Genomic DNA, 19410 nt, shown 5'->3' on the forward strand with positions numbered 1-19410 from the left:
AGAGCACTAAACAAGTCAGGAAGTCCACATTGTATTCTTGATTCTGTAGAAAGATCCTGGGCAGTTAAAAAAAAATTATGGAGGCTGGGATTGTGCCTCAGTTGGCAGAGCGCTTGCCTGGTAGTGGGTTCGATCCTCAGCACCACATTAAAAAAAATAATAAAGGCATTGTGTTCATCTACTAGAAAAAATGTTTTTAAAAAAAGTTACACAATTTCAGGCTGGGGGTGTAGCTCAGTAGTGGCTCTGGGTTTGATTCCTGGCACCACAAAAAGAAAAAGAAAAAGGTCGGTAGGTAGGTTAGGCAATAAAAACAAAACAAAGCAAAACAACAACGACACTTATCTCCAAAGATGATCCTATCAACCATAAGATTTCAGAGAGGTGTGTGCATGTAACAATGCAACTATTCAGATAAGAAACAAAATAAAGGGAGGTAGGAATGACAAATATCTGATGTCTCTGAAGATTAAAATAGACACAGAATAAGATAGGAGGGAATGGAGAGACATTGAGCAAGGTGGATCTCTGAGTCCCCTTCCAGAGCCAATGCCAGGCCAGGAGAGCTTGTTTGCTGACCAAAGAGGCTGGGTGGGCAGGAGAGGGCCAAGTGAAACCAAACTCATCATGTATGGGTATTAGAAGTTCACATGTTGAGTTTATGGGGAGGAAGCGAAAAATACCTGTACACCCTGTGGAGAGTTCCTGTATTTCAAGTTACCCTGTCCCTTGTATGGTAAGGCAGCATGTCAGAGGGGAAAGGCAGATGACATTTTGTGACATATGAAAAGTCATTGTACTTGTGGTATCACCCTTGACCCTTAAAGCTAGAAAATTCATTCACATATCAAATGAGTCCAGGAAAGTATGTTGCAAGGGCTAAAGTTCATTCTAGACTTAGGGGTTCCCACACTCCAGTTATTCTTGATTCTCTTGGGCTTTTTCTCATCTGATAGGACACATCCTGAATGCTGACTTCTGGCCCCACTGGATTTGGAAACCCTCATTCTGCCTTTTTGAAATCTTTGACCTCATCATTTCTTAAATGTTTTATGACTCCTTTAATACTTTGCACTATGGCCTTATGGATCCCTAAATCCTTGTCAGGTAGCACGGCATAGTCCTAAATATTTGATATGTTTTAATGCTATTTTATATAGTATGGATTTTGTATTTCATTTCCTAACTGATATCAAGGTAGAGACATACATTTAAATTTCACCTAGAGATCTTGTGGCATTTACTCATTGTCAGTCTATTTAAATTTTCTATATAGACAACCATGTATTCTACAAATGTCAAAGTTTCTTCTTTCCTACCAATGTTTACATCTTTTATTTATCTTGCCTTATGACACTAGTTTGGATTTCTGGGACAATTTTGAATAGAGCTAATGATGGTTGTTTTCCTGAGCTGAGGGGCCAATGCTTGGTATTTAGTCACCAAGCAAGCTATTTGTTTGGCACATTTTGATAGACTTTTCTGTTCCTAGATTATTGAGTTGCTTTTATGGACCCACCAAGACATATAAAGGTGAGAGGACTACTTCCACAGGGAGGTACCGCAGGAGAGGGAGGATGGGACTCTGACTCCACTAAGACTGAGCAGAATTAAACACCAGGTAACATTTGCCTGTCTGCTCCATCTACCCCTTCTCTTCCTCCCAGGACACCCTGCCTTGTCCCCAGCAGCTAGACGTTTCCTAGAGTCAGTAAATTATAGAGGGGGCAACTGGGCCACCCCAGGAAAGGACCATATCAGAGCTACTTATGGCTTGATTGCGTATTCGGAAGATCACAGGACCCTTCAACATCTCCCGTCAGCGGTCAGGCTTGATCCTGTGAAGTAGACAAACTGAGCCCTAGTTGGAGGAGAAGTTAAGGGTTGAGACTGGGAACATTCCAGTCCCACATGCCATTCTTTTTTATGGGCATCTTGGAATACGACTGTTTGAAAATTTTCCATTTCCTCCTTTTCTCTTCCTTATTTGGTGAATTTGTGGTCAGCTCTCTGCGACAGGGGAGGTTGTTTTTCTGACTGACTTTTGGGAGGAGAGCCTTCTCCTATTCGTTCAATCTGTGTGGAGTTCCGGCAGGAAATGGCACTCAAGGAAAGTTCTGAATAAAAGGAAGATGCTGTTTGAGCCAGAGGAAACAGGAAGTTGTTGCCTGAGTCTTATATAGAGTGGAGGAAAGTAAGGGGCAGGGAGAAAATTCACTTTGCAGAAATGGGAGGAGCAGAAGAGAGAGGAGTGAGAGAAAAGGAGGGTGGAGAGAACTCAGGAGCACAGAGAGGCAACCAGGCCACCAGATTAGAAGACCTTGAATCTCCTGGTGGTGCTGGCTGTCCTGGAAGAGGATGATGGCACTGTGTAGTGGGCCTGGGGTCATGCAGTAGCAGTAAGTCAAAGATACAGTGGTTTGTCAACCAAAGTACTTTATTATGGTGTTATCCTATTCTAAAAGAGCTCTATTGAAATCACTACGATTTTTCTTTCCATATGTTAAGAACATATACCTATATTCTAAAATCCCCTTCAGTAGAGAGAGAAAGAAAAAGCAAATATGACAAAATGTTATAAATAGAAAAAGGGAATATGACTGTTCATTATATTCTTCTAAAGACTCCTATAAATTTGAAAATTTTTGGAATAAAAATTTCAGCTGTGTGTGTGAGGAATAATAATCAATTTCTTAACTGTGGTATTTAGTTATATACAGTATGTATACTATTAAAGTGTTAAAGGCAATACAAATATGAATCTGACATTCTGCTCAGAAATATTATATAAAACCTCATGGTTTGATATAAATGAAAAACCTTATATATAAATGAATAACATTTTCATTAAGTCTCAAAGGTAGACATTATTTCAAGTTAGGGCCAGGTGGTGTTAACCGTATTCCTGTTGCATTTGTTCATCTCACATGGGGAATGTCAAGGCTGTTGGTGGGGTCGAAGTGAGAAATGCTGCCTTGGTTTGCTATTGCTGTGTAACCCTTCATTATTTAGTGACTGAAAAGCAGTTCTTTATTATGGCTGCTGTGTCTGTGGGTCATTTGGGGCTTGGCTGATCTATCCTGGGCAGTTTCATTTCACACAGCTGTGGCTGGATGAAAATACATGCTTCTCCCTGTAAATCTGTGGATTAGTAGGGATGACTCTGTTTCATGGATCTCTTAAGAAATGTTTTTCTCAGGGAATGACAAAATGCAAGAGGACAAGCAGAAATATATGAAGCCCTACAAAGCCTAGGCTAGGAACTCACACAGTGTCCCTTCAGTTCATACATCATTGGCCAACAGATATCACATGGTCAAGGCCAAAGTCATAGTGCAAGAACAAATACCAGGCCCACAGTGAAGTGCCGGCGAGAGTATGGATGCAGACAGGAGTAACAAACTGATGCTATGTATGTCAAATGCCTTGTAGTCATATCACACTTTGACTATTATATTTTTATGAGAACATGAGTATTTTTCAGAAAATAATAGCTTCATGTGAAAGAACGTCACTATCCATCTCCTTAAATAACCACTTTCTTGTACGCAGAGCAAGAAAGTCTGAGGTTAAACTCATTTAAGGAAGATCTAGTGCAAATGCACATTTAGTCTCTTAGGCTTACTTGGGGCTGACTCTAGGTAATTTTCCATGGATATTTTGGGCCTCTGGTTCCTGCATTTATTCTTTCTTTCAGTGGCAATCAGTTCTCTTGAATTCTGACATCTTCATGCTCTGTCTTCTTCCCAAGCAAACTCTATTCTGAAGAATGGATCCAGCAAGCTCTATCACAGTGAGGTGTAAGTGACTGATAAGGATTAAAATCTAAATGCCTCTAGGAGCATTATGCATTTGAACATGAGGGAAAAGAACTAAAGGCCCTAGAATGGAGGGAACTCACACAGCATAGAGTAGGGTGGAGAAGCAAATGGCTCAGGGTCCAAGGAACTAGGCAAAGACCTCAGAATCACATTCCATAGGACATTACATTTTTTTCCTAGGCAAGTTGCCTTCCTGGGTTTATGGGTAAGGGCAGAGGTACTGGAATAATCAGGAACATATGTCAACATAATTAATGCAGTAAATTATGCATTTAATATAAATAATATTAAATAAATGCCCATCAAATCAAATGTATTTAACAAATTTTTATAGTTACAACGGTTCCAATTCGTACTTATAGTTACTTTGAGAAGCAAGTGAATAAATATAGCAGGCATTAGGCAGGAACTTTCTGAACTGTGTCAAGGTTAATAATAAGTAAAATGTTATAAGTAGACACAGGACAGCAACAGCTGTGCAACATTCTTGGAAGCAAGGACTCTGATAGCATGAGATCAGACAGTGAGCTTGTTTTTGTTGCTTCTTTGGGTGAACAGAGACTCCTTATAATAATTTCAAGGGAACTTGCATTTACTTTATAAATTACAATTGTTTTTCATGTAAAATTGAATGTCTGCAGCTGGAAGACCAGGGGCATATGGAGCAATGTTGGAAGAAGACACAGATCAAACTTATGAGAATGTCCTGGCTGAGATTCAGTCTTTTGAGCTGCCCATTGAAGCTACACTAAGGTAGGGCACCTTTATATTTCATTGTTTCTTCTTTGGTGGCCTAAGATGGTCTTTTCATTTTCCTTTTTATACTTAATAAAATTAACAGAATTTTAAAAAACTATATTTTTAAAGAACAGTTATAGCTTTGTATACACTTATTCTCACAGTTTGCTCATCTTTAAAGAAATTACAATAAATAATTACTCTACTTTTTTACATTATGTTTGTTTCTCAATTCATTACCACAGTTAAAAAATATAAATGACCTTCAAGTGACCACAAAGGACCTATACCATCTCAAAATAGGTATTTTGTCTTTGTTTATGTGAGGTTTCAACTGTTTTCGTTAAAATATCTTTCTTTACAATATCACTAAGTGAAAAAAACGTCTATAATGATTAGACATATCAATGAAACCAATTTATATTTGGGTAGATGTAAGTTGTAGAAAAATATATAGAATGTTTGTTTCATGTTGTTGCTGCTGCCTTGGATATATCCTGACCTCTCAGATCTGTATTTTTTAAATTTTCATATAAGATTTAAAAATAGCTTCTTTGGTAATACGGGTATTAATTTGCACAGTTCAAGAACAGGATTAAAATGAAAGACAGTGTGTCTTTGTGTTAAAGGGCAGCTTTGAAATTTTAATCCTCTCTGAGTGTCTGCCTAGATATGACAATTATCAGTATGGGAACAAGATACCAATCACTGCATGTGATAGTGACAATCAATAAATATTTGTTGACTAAAGGTTGTAGATTAAATGGAAGGATTTTTGAAATGTTCCCTCTTTCCAAGAATGTCTTAGGGCCACATGCTTTGAAACCCACTATAGTTTAAACCTGAATAAATTTCTCCCCTATATTTGAATCTTATTTTGTATTAAACATAGTTTGAATGTCTTTGAAAGGCTTAGGGTAGTGCTGGGGCCACAGAAAACTGTTGTGTTTTACTGCTTAGTTACTGGAATATCAATATGTAGTTGCAATTGTGAAATAATTACAGCTCCATCATAACTGTTCGGTGCCCCTTCATCCTGGGTAGGTGATTTTTACCATATTCAATAGATAAAAGAACTACTGTCTTTTATAAATAGGAAACAATAAATTTCTTCATATGGGATATACATTGTACTGTACTATACTTTATACCAACCAGCTCCTTCTAAAACTTGTGCTTTTGCCTTGTGGCTAGGTCAGAAGTCTAAAGGAAAGTGAGAGGGAGTGTAGGGGGTCTACACATGTTTTAGTTACTACAGCCTTTTCTGCAGAACGCTCAGCCTTCAACCCCTGGTCCTCTTCCCCTTTCCCCTGGTCTCACACCCCTGGCCAACATCCACAGACTTTATCCATCCACAACTATCTTCTCTGCTGTCTTTCTCTGGTGGGAGACTTGACTTCCTGCCTGGGTTGTTGCATGTTTTCTTTCCTCTATTCCTAGGACAAATATCCCCAGAACCAGTCTTCCACCTGAGGTTCCTAACTACATCTTTGCCATTTGGCAGTCACAGTACTCTTCCTGCAGCACTCTTTTGAGTAGAGAGAGTGCAGATACCTTCCCCAGGTGCTGTCCTGTCACCACAACCCAGTGGGCTTGTAATGCCCCCTTTAGCTTTGCGTTTGGGTTAGAGCCCTCTTTTGCAAGGGCTATTTTGGGGAATAGAATGGAGTCACAGAACAGACCACAGACTGTATCTGGGTCAATGTTAGACACAACTGTTGCTTTGGTCATTTTACTAGATGAAGATGTCTTACACTGGCATTTGATGTCTTTTTTTTTTTTATTGGTTGTTCACAACATTACAAAGCTCTTGACATATCATATTTCATACATTAGATTGAAGTGGGTTATGAACCCCCAATTTTACCCCAAATGCAGATTGCAGAATCACTGTGGCTCAAGCGGTAGCGCACTCGCCTGGCATGTGTGCAGCCCGGGTTCGATCCTCAGCACCACATACAAACAAAGATGTTGTGTCCGCCGAAAACTAAAATGAATATTAAAATTCTCTCTCTCTCTTAAAAAAAAAAAAAGAAAAGCATTTGATGTCTTTTTAAAAATACCTATACATGCCATTGGTTTTCCAGTGAAACTGTTTCTATGGAACACATCATCAGCTCATTTGGCCAGATAGAAAATGGGGTTTGAAAAATAAATACAGGACATCCATTTTGGTCAAACTGGACTGTTTACTACTTGACAGTATGCGTAGAAATTTTTTCCTTTGGAGATCGTCATTCCTTTTTCTTATTATTTGCTCCTACTTCTGTCTGCTGAAAACCTAACCCAACTTTCAAGGCCAGCTCAAATGATTTCTTCTATTAAGCTTCTCCTATTTCCTTCTACTAGGTGTGAACACTCCATTTGTTGAAGTTCCAGATAATCCAAGACATTTAGTCTTGTGTGTGTGTATGTGTGTGTGTGTCGCATGATTTAGGTTATAATAACTTCCAGGCTGAAGATTCCTGAGGGCATGGCCTGTGTTTTACTTGTCGCTTAGTATCCTCTGTAGAAATTTCCACAATGCCTGGTACATAGTAGCTGGAGAAATATTTGTTGAACTGATTCATGAGCCTATGAGTTAATATAACCTTACGAGGTAAAAGCAAGGAGGCGGTCTAGAAAGAACATTGTCATTTCAGCAAAGAAGATAAAAGTATTTTAAAACTCGAGCTTAAGGGGTTTGGCAGGAAGTTGATTGTCTTTCAGAGCCATAATGGCCCCTCTCTGAGGCCTTGTAATGGATATGGAGAGAAAAGTTGGGACACTGAAATGATAGGGCTGAGAATGTGAGAGAAACATTGCCGGGGAAGACCACGCACCTGGGAACTGAGGCAGGGAGAATGTCGGAAAATGGAGAGTTCCCTTGCTTGCTTTTCCGTGTCATGGAAGTTAGGCATTACTTTAACTCACATGTTCTTAACTGTTAATGTCCCTTCCCTGTCACCTTCTTTTTCAGGTAGGAATCTGAGGTGCTTTGGTCACCTCAGTGTTCATATCAGGACCAGGTGGGGTCTGCTTCTACAAGAGGGTAAGCCCAGAGAGTTCAGTGACTCAGAACTCAGAGGGGTTCCACTAGTTATCTGAGGAAGACTCAATTTCTGTCCTTTCACAGAGCATGCCGACCTTCCTGACAAGCTCACCCCTATTCATCATCGGGGAGAACTGATCTGTATCTGAGGAATTGTCAGTGGGTTTTTTGGGACAAGGAGTCATTTTGGCAGGGATTGTCAATGGCCTAGTCTCCTCCACCAGGCTCAGGTTGTATTCCTTCCTCTCCTGATCTCATTATGTGTCTTCTCCCAGAGCTCCCCACCATCCTGTCTCCTACCTGACTCCCCCAATAGGCCCTTGGGTCAGCATCTTTGGCACCCTTTATGCAAGAGTGGGTAAAAATCAGATGACTCTGAGGTCTTACATTTGTTTTTATTCTGTGTGTTAAGTTTCTAGTATTAAGTTTGAAGGAAAGTTTTAGGGTAAGCTGAGATACTATGGTCCCCCCCACCACCCCATGGGTTTTTGTTATTATTGTTGCCAATGAAACATTTGTTAAAGCCAACTCAGACAGTTGTAGAAATTGAATTGGGAAATGAATTCCAGGGTGGGAAAATGGAACTCATGGGGATGGTGACTGCACTTAAGAGAAAAGGAAGAAAGATAAAGGCCCACAGCCACTAGCAGTGTTGCCACAGGCAGAATATTCGAAGGCTGAATCTAACCACCAGGTGAGGATTGGACTTGGTTTTGCTGCCCAAATCCTTTCGCCCTTGGTATCACTGTTTTCATCATGTTGCAACCATATGCTAATTTCCACAGGATGTTCTCATTTTGTTTGGGGTTCTTGATTTTTTAACTCCAGGCCCTCTACTTGGTTTAGATACAACTGGTTTCTTGCCAGCTCTTCCCCTTAGAGGACATGTCTGTCCCTTAATGGCTGTTGGAGTTGTGCTAAAGGAAACAGTTAATACCAGTTTGATTCAGCATTACCAATTTCCTTCAACAAGGAAGATAATGAATGGGTCTCAACCAACCTGTAAATTCAGACGCATTGATAATGGCTGTCTGAATTCTTCCTTCCAAGATGATTCTGACAAATTTAGTGATAGCAGCTATGGTCCTAATAGGGCCATAGCAGTGTTCAAAACCTTTATTTGCCATATTTACACTAGAACTTCATACTGCCAGGTTTCATCATTAGACCCCACTCAGACCAGAAATAGCCTGGGACTCATTATGCCTCCTAGAGGTCCTGCAGTTGTGTTGTTAGCTCTTTGGAACAGGCCCTGAAAATAGGTCTGAATTGATTTGGCTCAAAAGTCAACGTGTTTTGTTGCTGTAACTGAGCCTAACTGATAAGAAAATTGTAGCTACACTGTAGGGCACTACAAAGTTAGTGGGAGGTAGAGGGGGGCAGAGCCAAAAAAGGGACTGCAGAGGGCTGGGAAAAAAATAAGAGGAAAAGGGAATTGTACAAGATGACGTACCAGAAGAAATTTTTGTAATTGTTTTATGATAACATAATTGTTTCACACTTGTATTCACAGCCTCTCTTGGGCTCTTTTCCAAAATCTGACCATGAATTTTTAAGAGCAAACAGGATATTATATTTCTTTGACTTTAAAGTTTTTAGGAATGAAGATAACATGCTTTTAAAAAAGGACAGAATATATTTTAAAAAATAAAAATGCACACTGTAAACACTATACAAATCTTAGGATTACATAAAAACAAAAATCATTTAACTAGTTACATTCAGCTATAGATATTCCAGAATGCTCTTGCTGTTGAAATCTTACAGAAATGTAAGATTTATATTATATTTTATTCTAGCAAGTATATGAAGATCAAAGTTCTAGATTTCCATCTGGAATAGACACCTATTAATTGTATGATTTGGCTTTAGTTTCTGACATTGTAACACAGACGGTATAATAAAATGTCTCCAATGGTTAGTGGACATAAAGTGCTCAGCATAGCGTTGCTTGGCACATAGTAAATGCTTAGGAAATATTAGCTGCTACTACTATTGTCTAATCTGGGATATATATTTCAGTGTAATTTAATACATTCATATTTTTAATATGTATATCAGAGTCTTGACAAAGTATACAGGTACAATATCTTGAAATTCTACGTGGGTAGGGAATATTGTCATGTGAATTTTTAAAAAGGAAATTTTGTAGTTTTTATTTTAAAATTTTAGCCACAAGTCAGGTACAAAAGCTCACTAATTTATAAAGGTAGTTGTTAGATCCAATAGAGAAAGCAGAGATCTCAGAAATATACCTGCAACCCAAACATCAGTATTTAATTAAACCAAATTGACCATAGAAGTCTACAAAATCCTTTTAAACATCTCATCAGGTTCAGACAGATAATAGATATATTAGGCTTTCCTTTCCCGCTTACTTTTTGCCCCCTAAGACTCATTCCCCCTAAAGGAACAGTTTCTCAGATAAGATGTAGAGTTAATTTACATCTTAAGGGCACAGAGAAATACCGTAAATGGTGACCAAGAAAGAAATGTCCAGGGTAATCACTATTTAAATTTTTTCCTTTTTTTGAAATATATTTTATTTATAATTGACACATGGTAATTGTACATATTGATAAAGCACAGTGTGACATTTCAATACATGTATACAATGTGTGATGATCTGATCAGGGTAATTGGTATATCAATAACCTCAGAAATATCATTTCCTTGTATTGAGGACATTTAAAATTCTCTCTTAAAATAATTATTTATTTTACTTAAGTTTTTGTGTGTGTGTGTGTGTGTGTGTGTGTGTGTGTGTGGGTGTGTGTGTCTGGGGATTGAACCCAAGGATGCTTTACTACTGAAATACTTCCCCAGTCTTTTTATAAATTTTGAGACAGGATCTTGCTAAGTTGCCCAGGCTGATCATCCTGCCTCAGCCTCCTGGGTCATTGGGATTATAGGAGTGAGCCACTGTACCTAGCTAAAATTTTATTTTAAATTGACAAATAATAATTGTATTTATTGGGTATAATCTTTTTTGTTCTTGTTGTTGGTTCGTTTGCTTTTGTGGTGATGGGGATGGAACCCACAGCCTCATGAATACTACTCAAGGACTATACCACTGAGTTATACCCCCAGACCTTTTATTAGGTGTAATGTGATGTTTTGAAATGTTTACATTGTAGAATGATTAAATCAAACTAATTAACATATCGATCACCTTGAATACTTATCTTTGTTTGTGATGAGAACATTTAAAATCCACTCTTTTAGCATTTTGAAATATATAATACATTATTATTATTGAAATCATATTTCTGAATGCTTATATTTTATACTAATGCAATATCATGACCTTATTTATTCTCTAATGAGAATGGTGTAGTATGCTACATGTTGTGGGTATAAAATGGAGTCTGGGGAAACAGTTCAAAAGTAAATGCACGTCCAACCATGACTGAGGCCTGCTGCCTCTGTAAAACCTCAGGAAAGCCTGGGTCCTTGATTAAAGTTGGTGGTATAATTGCCCAATTATTGAAGGACATTAAACTAATACAATTAGCTTTTTTATCTTCATTACAACACTAGACACAACTTAAAAAATGTTTCTGAACCAAGTATTTCAACTAGAAAGACAGCTGTATTTATTTTGTGGTTAAGTAAAAGGCCTTTGGAACGACGACATGGTTTCAAATCTGACGTTATTTGCTAAAAGAGCATCTAAAGGATTGTTTGAATCAGGCATGAAATGTATTCAATGTAATGTCTCATTCATAGCAAACACTTATTCACTCATTTCATTCAGTAAATACATAATAATGGTTTACTAGAATATGTCAGGCCATGGTCAGCGTCCTGTTGATACAGCTAGATCAAGACCTGAAAATTCCTTGCCTACAGGGAGCTTGTATTTTAGGGAGGGGAACCAGAAATCTACACATAAAAATGGATAACAAGTACTACGAAGAATAACAAAATAGGGAAGTTATTTTAGAGAGTGGCTGGGGAGTAAATATCAGCTATTATTTTGTTTCATTCCATTATCTACATTTCTAAACTTTTTTGGTCAAGAGGAAAGAAAGAAAAATAGGACTAATGAGAGGAGAGGAAAGGGAAAAATGGGCAAAGGACATTAAAGGAAGCTGAGTGGAGAAGAACAGGAATGGAGAGTGCACTGGATAGGATGGTAAGTTTAAAAAAAAAGCAATGACAAAGAGAAGGAAAGTAAGAGGAGAAGCGACAATAGTTTGTGTAATAAGTTGAGACGAAAACTCTGAAGGAAAGAGAATGAAAGTCAGAGAAAATCATATTACTCTTTAATTACTCTGTACATTTAAAAATGTTTAGTTTGGGATGAGCATGCTAATAGAACTTTAAGGGCATTGTTTAAAGGCAAGTCTGGCCATATAATTTGTTGGGCTCAATACAAAATGAAAATTCAGACTCCTTTGTTAAAAAATTATTAAGAATTATGAAATGGTGATGGCAGGTATTAAACCAAGGACAACTGAATAGGTCAAAGACCCCTGAGTCTGCCATCTCTAGGAGTTTAGCACAGAGCCTAGTTAACTGCAAACATTTAATAGAGTTCTTGCATGAATAAAACTGGGGGCTAATTACCTTTCAACTCCTCAGAGGACTGGATCATATTTAATGAAAAGATTATTCTATTTGGCCACAAATTCAAATTTCCTTCTATTGTTCTCTATGTGGGGTCCAGATCTTTATGGAACAGCAAATTCCTGAACATCCTTTAGTAGCAGGAATCCTCCCAGGATGGGCTGGGCTTTGTTTATTCTCTTGCATTTGCAAAATATGGCCACTTGGTGTCACTGCACCAACAAGGGAAGGTGGAAGCTAATCAGGAAGACTAGCTTCTAATGAAATAACCCTTCCGGGGTGCTTCTAGCTGCTTATCAGATAACCAGTCACTGATGAGCAGCTAGAAGCACCCCGGAAGGGTTAGTTTATTAGAACCAATGTATAAAGACTACTTGTGCTTTACATTTTGTTACAGTTTTGCAATTATACATGAAGGTCTCTAAAACTCCTTAAGAAACATTTGAATGCTTTTAGCAAAATCTCAAGAGGATAAAGATCAGATGTCTGTAGAATAGCCAGGAGCAGGGGAGAATCTTTTTCCAGAGATGTATCCTACTTCATAAAACATGCTTTTACAAGATCAAGTTTAACATGAGAAATATTTGCATGTGGATAATTCATTTTACAAATATTAATGGAGCTCTTACTACATGCCAGATAGTGGACTGGGTGAACAGTATTACAAGGTCCCTGTCTCTGGCTTAGGAGCACTGCCTGTAGGTGGAGATAGACTTAGCAATTTGTTTGCCACCACAATATGTGCCTCAAAGGATGGACACTCCCTCCAAGGACCATGAAATGGCACTTGCCTTACAAGACTCAGAGGACTAAGTAAAGTGGATCTGGAAATAAGATGTGTTCCTCTTTCCTCCTCTATAACAGCAGAAAACAAATTTCAGACTTTCCATCCTTTGGGGGTTCACAAATAATGAGATTCAGGTGCACAGACCCAAATACACAATCACACTACTTTGTCAATGGTTAGAAAAATGTGGACTGTTTTTTTTTGGGGGGGGGGTATTTGGAACCGAACCCAGGAATGCTCTACCACTGAGCTACATCCAAAGCCTGTTTTATTTTTTTATTTTGAGGCAGGGGCTTGCTAAGTTGTTGAGACAGGCCTTGAACTTGGCAATCATCCTGCCTCACCCTTCAGGTTAGCTGGGATTACAGGTGTGCACAACTATGTCTGGCTTGTGGGTCGGCTTTTATTCTCATTTTATTAAAGAAGATGCTAAATGCTGGGTTATGTGGTTTACTGAAAGATGCCTACTAATCCTAGTCTCTGATATTAACGTAAATTGAGCTCTGGGTTAAACATTACAAATAGTATATCTTCTTTAATTCCTAAACAATTTGGTGAGCTAGGAATGCTTTTTGTCCCTAATTCACACTTGAAGAAACTGAAGCTTAGACAAGTAACTCCCTGAAACTTAACTTCTAGTAAGAGATCAGTTAGAATTTGACCCTAAGCTGTTAAATGCCAGACCAGGGCAACTTGTATTCTATAGTCTCTTTCTTGAAGGAGTTTCCTAAAAAATAGGTTATTAGTCTGTGGACAAGTGGCTCAAAGTATAAGTTGTTAATGACCAAGAGTTTATTTACATGTCAAATTCTTACTTTGCTGGTTAATTTCATACTGGATATAGAATGCAAACCCTATCTTGTTGGTCTCCTGGTGTATGTTTTTCCTCCTAGGACTCCTGAAGATAAATTTTGGACGGATCTCTGGAAGACAATATCCTCTGCCCCCAACATGAACATGAAATGCTTATGTCCCCTACCCCACCTACTCCTCCTCAAACCAGAATAATTAAATTATTTATCTTTTGGGTAGGCTTTTTTCCCCCACATTTATATATTTGTTATATGTATGTCCATGATTAAAAACCTACAGTGAGCAGGCTGAGAATGTTGCTTAATGGTAAAGCGCTTGCCTCGCACTTTTGAGGCCCTGGGTTTGATCTCCAGCACTGAAGAAAAAAAATCTAGTTATTTTGGGTACTTAGCTTTAAATTCATAGCAAAAGCTTTCAGGTACTAACAGAACTGTCAGAAGTCACAGAGGGCAAACAGCAAACACTGTTACAGAAGAAGTGGTAAATGAACTTCCTTCCATGTTGAATTTTGAGATGATACTACTGCTATGTTGAGTTAATTTTTAATGGGCAGGTGTTGAAACAGGCCTGGTAAGAGAAGTGCCTAAGCAGGCCTGGCTTCCCAGAGCAGGGTGTTGGGATTTGGGTTTCCATAGATGGTGTCAGGATTGAAGAGAAGGAGAAAAGGTCTTGATAACAATTGCTCAGGAAAGGACTACTCCCAGAGAGGGTTGTCAAATAGGGAGCTAGCCTGTGCTATCTATGTGCCTTACCTTGCCTTGTTCTACTTTGCAGAGCCATGAATTCTGGTTGTGTTTACCCTCTAAGCTGAATAGTCTGCTGTCTCCTCCAGAGAGGACTAGCTTTTTATTCTCCCTGTAGGAGGAGATAAAAATTGTACTCATATTTTTATGATTCAGTTTCAGATTCAGTTTTCAAAAGGCTTATTCTCTCCCCTGAACCTGCAGTGGGGGTATGCTAACAATGGGTACTGGAGCCTCAGTAATCAGAGAAGCAGTTAGCCAAGGAAAAAGTTGTTCATTATGATTTGATTAAAAGAACAATTTATATGGACAAAGAGATTTGGTTTGATCTAAGGATATATATTTTTTAACAACTAGAAGTGGATACAGTTTATACTGTTTCTTACATTGGAGCTCTTGGTAAAAGCAGGCATCAGGGAATTTCAGGTAACATTCTTTGCCAGTGTTGTAGTTTCTATCAAGGGGACTAAATACAATCAACTTCTACTGTTATTATTATTTTCAATGTTCAATTTCCTTTAATGAATCCCATCTCTCTAAAGGATAGGTGCAGGCAGCTAAGTGATGGCAGGAGATGAAAAACATGGAACCTCACAAATTTGCATGTCACAATTTCTCTGTATCATCCCAATTTTAGTATATGTGCTGCTGAAGCAAGCACTAAGATGTCATATATATAAAATATTTATTTTTTAGTTGTAGTTAGACACAATACCTTTATTTTATTTATTTATATGTGGTGCTGAGGATCGAACCTAGGGCCCCCTCCAGTTTCCTCTCATCTACGTGCAGAATTCTATGAGGAAGTATAGGAAGTTGGAAATTTAAAAAAAAAAGTCATCTGAACTCAAGGACCTTACCATGGTGTGCCAATGCTGGTGGACTTGGGAAGAGACTTTCTGTTTCTGTGTATTCTTGAAGCACCAGGAAGTGGGGTTTCCCAGGGGGAGGTCTGGAGCCTCTTGTACCATCAAGGCAGTGAAAACAGGGATGAAGTTTGATGAATTCACACTGGCTTGCAATGGGGTTTCCTGATGAAATGGGTAGTTGGATGTAGCAGAGATTACTTGGTTTTCCATGCCAGTGTGCAGTGAGTTTCCAAGGAGGATAAAGTATATAAAACAAATAAAACCCATGAATGTATAAAAAGGATCAATTCAAAATAAGTGATTACTATTAAAACAATTGGAGGAGTGGATAAATGTGCTAAATTGAATCTGTAGTCATTGGAGAAGATTGATTAGTTTTGGGAATCTTCATGAAGCAAATAAATTTTGAGTTGCATTTTCCAAGAAGGACAGAGACTCAGATTAATAGAAGGGGCAATAAATAATGTTTATAGGACCCTTATAAGTGTGGCAGGCAGGATAATGAACATTCAAATATGCTCACATCCTAATTCCTGGAACCTATGAATGGAACATGGCAAAAGGAATGTTATAGATGTGACTAAAGTTAATAACCTTGAGTTGGAAGATTGTCCTGGATTATCCAGTGGGGCCCAATCCGATTACATGGATCCTTAAAAGCAGAGAAACTTTTTCTTGTCTAAGAGTCAGAGGGAGATGTATCTACAGAGGAATGATCAGATGTAATGTGGCCTTGAACATAAAGGAAGGGGGTCATAAGCCAAGGATTATGGGCAGCATCTAGAGGGTGGAAAAGTCAAAGAAACAAATTTTCCACTGGAGTCTTTGGAAAGGAATGTAGTTGTGCTGATACCTGTACTGTAGCCCATTGAGAACTATGTCAGACTTCTAACCTGCAGAACTATAAGATAACGTGCCTGAGTTGTTTTAAGCTACTATTTGTAATCATTTGTTATAGCAGCAATAGAAAATTAATATGAGACAGCAATATGAGGTAGATACTATTATTATTGTCACTTACAGATGGGGAAGCTAAGAAATCAAGGGATTAGATTCTTGCCCAGTGTCACACAACTGTGCAGTGACATTAATCTAAAGAACTCAGTTGAAGACACTTCAGAACTCATGCTCTTATCTATGATGCAATTTCATCTCCCAGGACTTACAGTGGGGAGGAGGAAGGAGACAGGTTTCTAGCAGAGGCTCACTGAAGGGAGCAGATAGTGACAGCGCTGGCCAACTCAAAGGGAAGCTCAAAGCCCTGGATTAGTGGAGGCCAGAAAATAGTTGTTCCTCAGGCTAGGTTCACACTCTGTCCCTGATTAATTTTCCTCGGTGGCTGCTTTGATCAAGACAAACTGGTTTACTCCCACAAACATGTTGTTAAGCAGGACTTTTCTACACAGGTACCTTTGCTCAAGCCGCCCACTTCTCTTTCCACCAATCTGCTGCCCACCTCTTCTCATCCCAGCTACCACTACCTGGGGGCACTTGGGTTCAAGGACTTTGGCATAAAATCACACATTGCTCTGGGCCTCTTTTGTATATTTGCTATTAAGTGTCTTAAATTCCTGTCGTTTACTTTTTCTTAAGTTTGTAATTTACTTCCTAGATGATATGTAATTTAATGGCCTCTGTGAACTTGCTTTGGGCAGGAGAAACAAAACCACCCAGAGCGGTCCTCATCAGGATTTTTTTTATTCGTTCCTAAAATAAACTTAACTTCCATACACAGTTTTGCTTTTTGTGAGTGTATGTTTTCCTTTCCCTGACTCCCCACCACTAAGAATATCAGGGCCTCTTGTTCAGCGATCCCCTATCCTTTATTACAGATTGAGGGTGACAAAGGGCTACCTTTCATTACCTTGGCACACTAAATACAAGAGTGTACGTTACAGCCCAAAGGCCAGGCAGGCATCAGACATCGAGGGTCACAGCGTGGGAGAGAGCAGGAGGCGATTTTGCTCTCCTCGGGCTGGCGCGCCCCCGCTCCTCGCCCCGCCCCGCCCCGCCCTTCGCGCTCGCGCCACCTGCCGCTCGCCCCCGCCGTTCCCGCGGCGCCGCGCCTCGCCGGCTCCTCAGCTTCCAGCCAAGATGGCGGAGAGTGGCGAGGCCCTGGGCACCGTTCCGGAGCACGAGCGGATCTTGCAGGAGATCGAGAGCACTGACACCGCCTGCGTGGGGCCCACTCTCCGGTAAAACTCTTTTCTTCTCGGGACTTCGGGCCGTCTTGCCAGTACCTCCGGTGTATGGACGGGGTGTCCACCGCTGGCCGCGCGCGCACTGGCCCGACAGGTGGTGCGCGCGGGGGCGGACGGGGGCGCTCGTGGGCGGCTGGAGTCGGGCCGCGGCCGGGAGGGGCAGAGCGGGCGGTCGCACCTGTCAGTGAGGTGGTCAGCCCAGCGAGCTGTCACCGCGCAGTCGGTGGGTGTGGCTGCCCGGGCGTCTCAGACCGCTGTAGCTGCAGCGTCGCCCGCTGCGCAAGTCCTGAGGACCCGCGGTAGGCCTGCCGGCTTCGTGCGGCTGCGGTGCCGGGGGCGAAGGTTAGCTGCTGGCGGCCGGCGTGACTGAGGTGTCAGGTCACGCACAGGGCGCGCTGGACCGCCGCCAGCGTGGAAGAATTGAAATTGAGCGGGAGATGCCAGCACCTTGCATCATTTTATTTTGGAAAAATTAAAATGTTTAAAAGAGTAAAATAGGGGCTGGGGTTGTGGCTCAGCGGTAGAGCGCTTCCCTTGCACGCACGAGACCCTGGGTTCGATCCTCAGCACTACATAAAAATAAATAAAAGAAATAAGGTATTGTGTCCAACTACAACTAAAAAATAAATATTTTTTAAAAAGTAAAATAATAAACGAACCAGTATGAACCATCGTCTAGCTTCAGTTGTGCTTGATCTTTCCCCCTCTCCATTCACCCTCACTCTGGATTATTTTGAAGCAAATCCAAAGTGTATTAACTCACCAATATATATTTTAGTATTCAAATTGACATTTTGTTATTTCCTAATTATCCTTTAGCTGGCCTGTCTATATTATTATTTTATTAAATTATTTTCTTCAGTGTCAGAATTTTTCAGCCTTCTCCCTGAGAAGTATGTGATACACTTTCCACAATACGGTCCTTTGATCACAAGAGAATAAAATTAAAAATCAATAATAGAAAACCTGGGTGTACAACCAGAGATATGAAAAATTGTGCTCTGTATGTGTAATGTGAATTGTAATGCATTCTGTTGTCGTATATAACAAATTAAAATTTTAAAAAATTAAAAAAAAGAAAACCTTCTGGAAAGGGTTCTCAAATATTTAGTCACCACATGACATACTTTTGAATAATTCCTATGTCAGACATGAAATCACAAGAGAAATTAGAAAGTATTTTGAAGTGAATAAAATGAAAATGCAATATATAATTTTGGGAATGCAGCTAAAGATCTATATAAAGAGAAATTTGTAGAATATCTCTACTAGAAAGGAATTTCAGTTTCTAAGTAAATGAAGTAAAAAAAAGGACCAATGAAACCCCAAAGAGTGGAAGAAAGATGATAAAGGTTACAATGGGAAGCAATGAAAAAAGAAAATGGAAAGCGGTAGAGAAAATCAATAAAACCAAAACACAAGTTCTTGATAAACCTTGAGCAGGGAGTGGGTGGAAGAGTTACAGATTACCAGTAACAAGAATAAGAAAGGTTAACACTACTGTAGATTTTATAAATGTTAGAAAAGGTAATATTTAGAAGGACTCTTGCTAGTTTGGACAACCTAGCAGAAATGTACAAATTTATTGAAAGATATGAAGTATCAAAGCTCACTTAGATCACCGAATAGTTCTCTATCAATTAAAGAAATAAGTTTGCTGTTAAAGCTTTCTTTCCTTAAAAGAAACTTGAGACTCAAGTGCTTTTTCTGGTGAATTTTACAAAACTTAAGGAAGAATCAACACCAGGTTTACAAAAACTCTTTAGAAAATTAAAGAGGTGGGAATATTTCCTGACTCATTTTGAGGTTAACATTAACCTTGATTAGCAAAATTA

General features: G+C 39.4%; 1 protein-coding gene across 10 annotated transcripts in view; it reads left to right on the forward strand.

Moving 5' to 3' along the window:
- Positions 1-3781: 3781 nt before the first annotated feature.
- Positions 3782-19410, forward strand: part of EXOC6 (exocyst complex component 6) — a 223468-nt gene continuing 207839 nt past the window's right edge. For 5 of the 10 annotated variants that reach the window (XM_081268552.1, XM_081268557.1, XM_081268559.1 and 2 more), the window contains exon 1: positions 4463-4574. In XM_081268552.1, the coding sequence (XP_081124678.1) occupies positions 4489-4574 (86 nt within the window). In that variant the 5' untranslated portion in view covers positions 4463-4488. Of the gene's footprint in view, positions 3801-4284; positions 4345-4462; positions 4575-17142; positions 17570-19410 lie in introns of those variants that run through there. The other 5 variants (XM_081268555.1, XM_081268556.1, XM_081268561.1 and 2 more) reach the window with 5 other exon arrangements.

The sequence above is a fragment of the Spermophilus citellus genome, assembly GCF_964194105.1.
Source record: "Spermophilus citellus genome assembly, chromosome: 15".
Taxonomy (NCBI): Eukaryota; Metazoa; Chordata; class Mammalia; order Rodentia; family Sciuridae; genus Spermophilus; species Spermophilus citellus.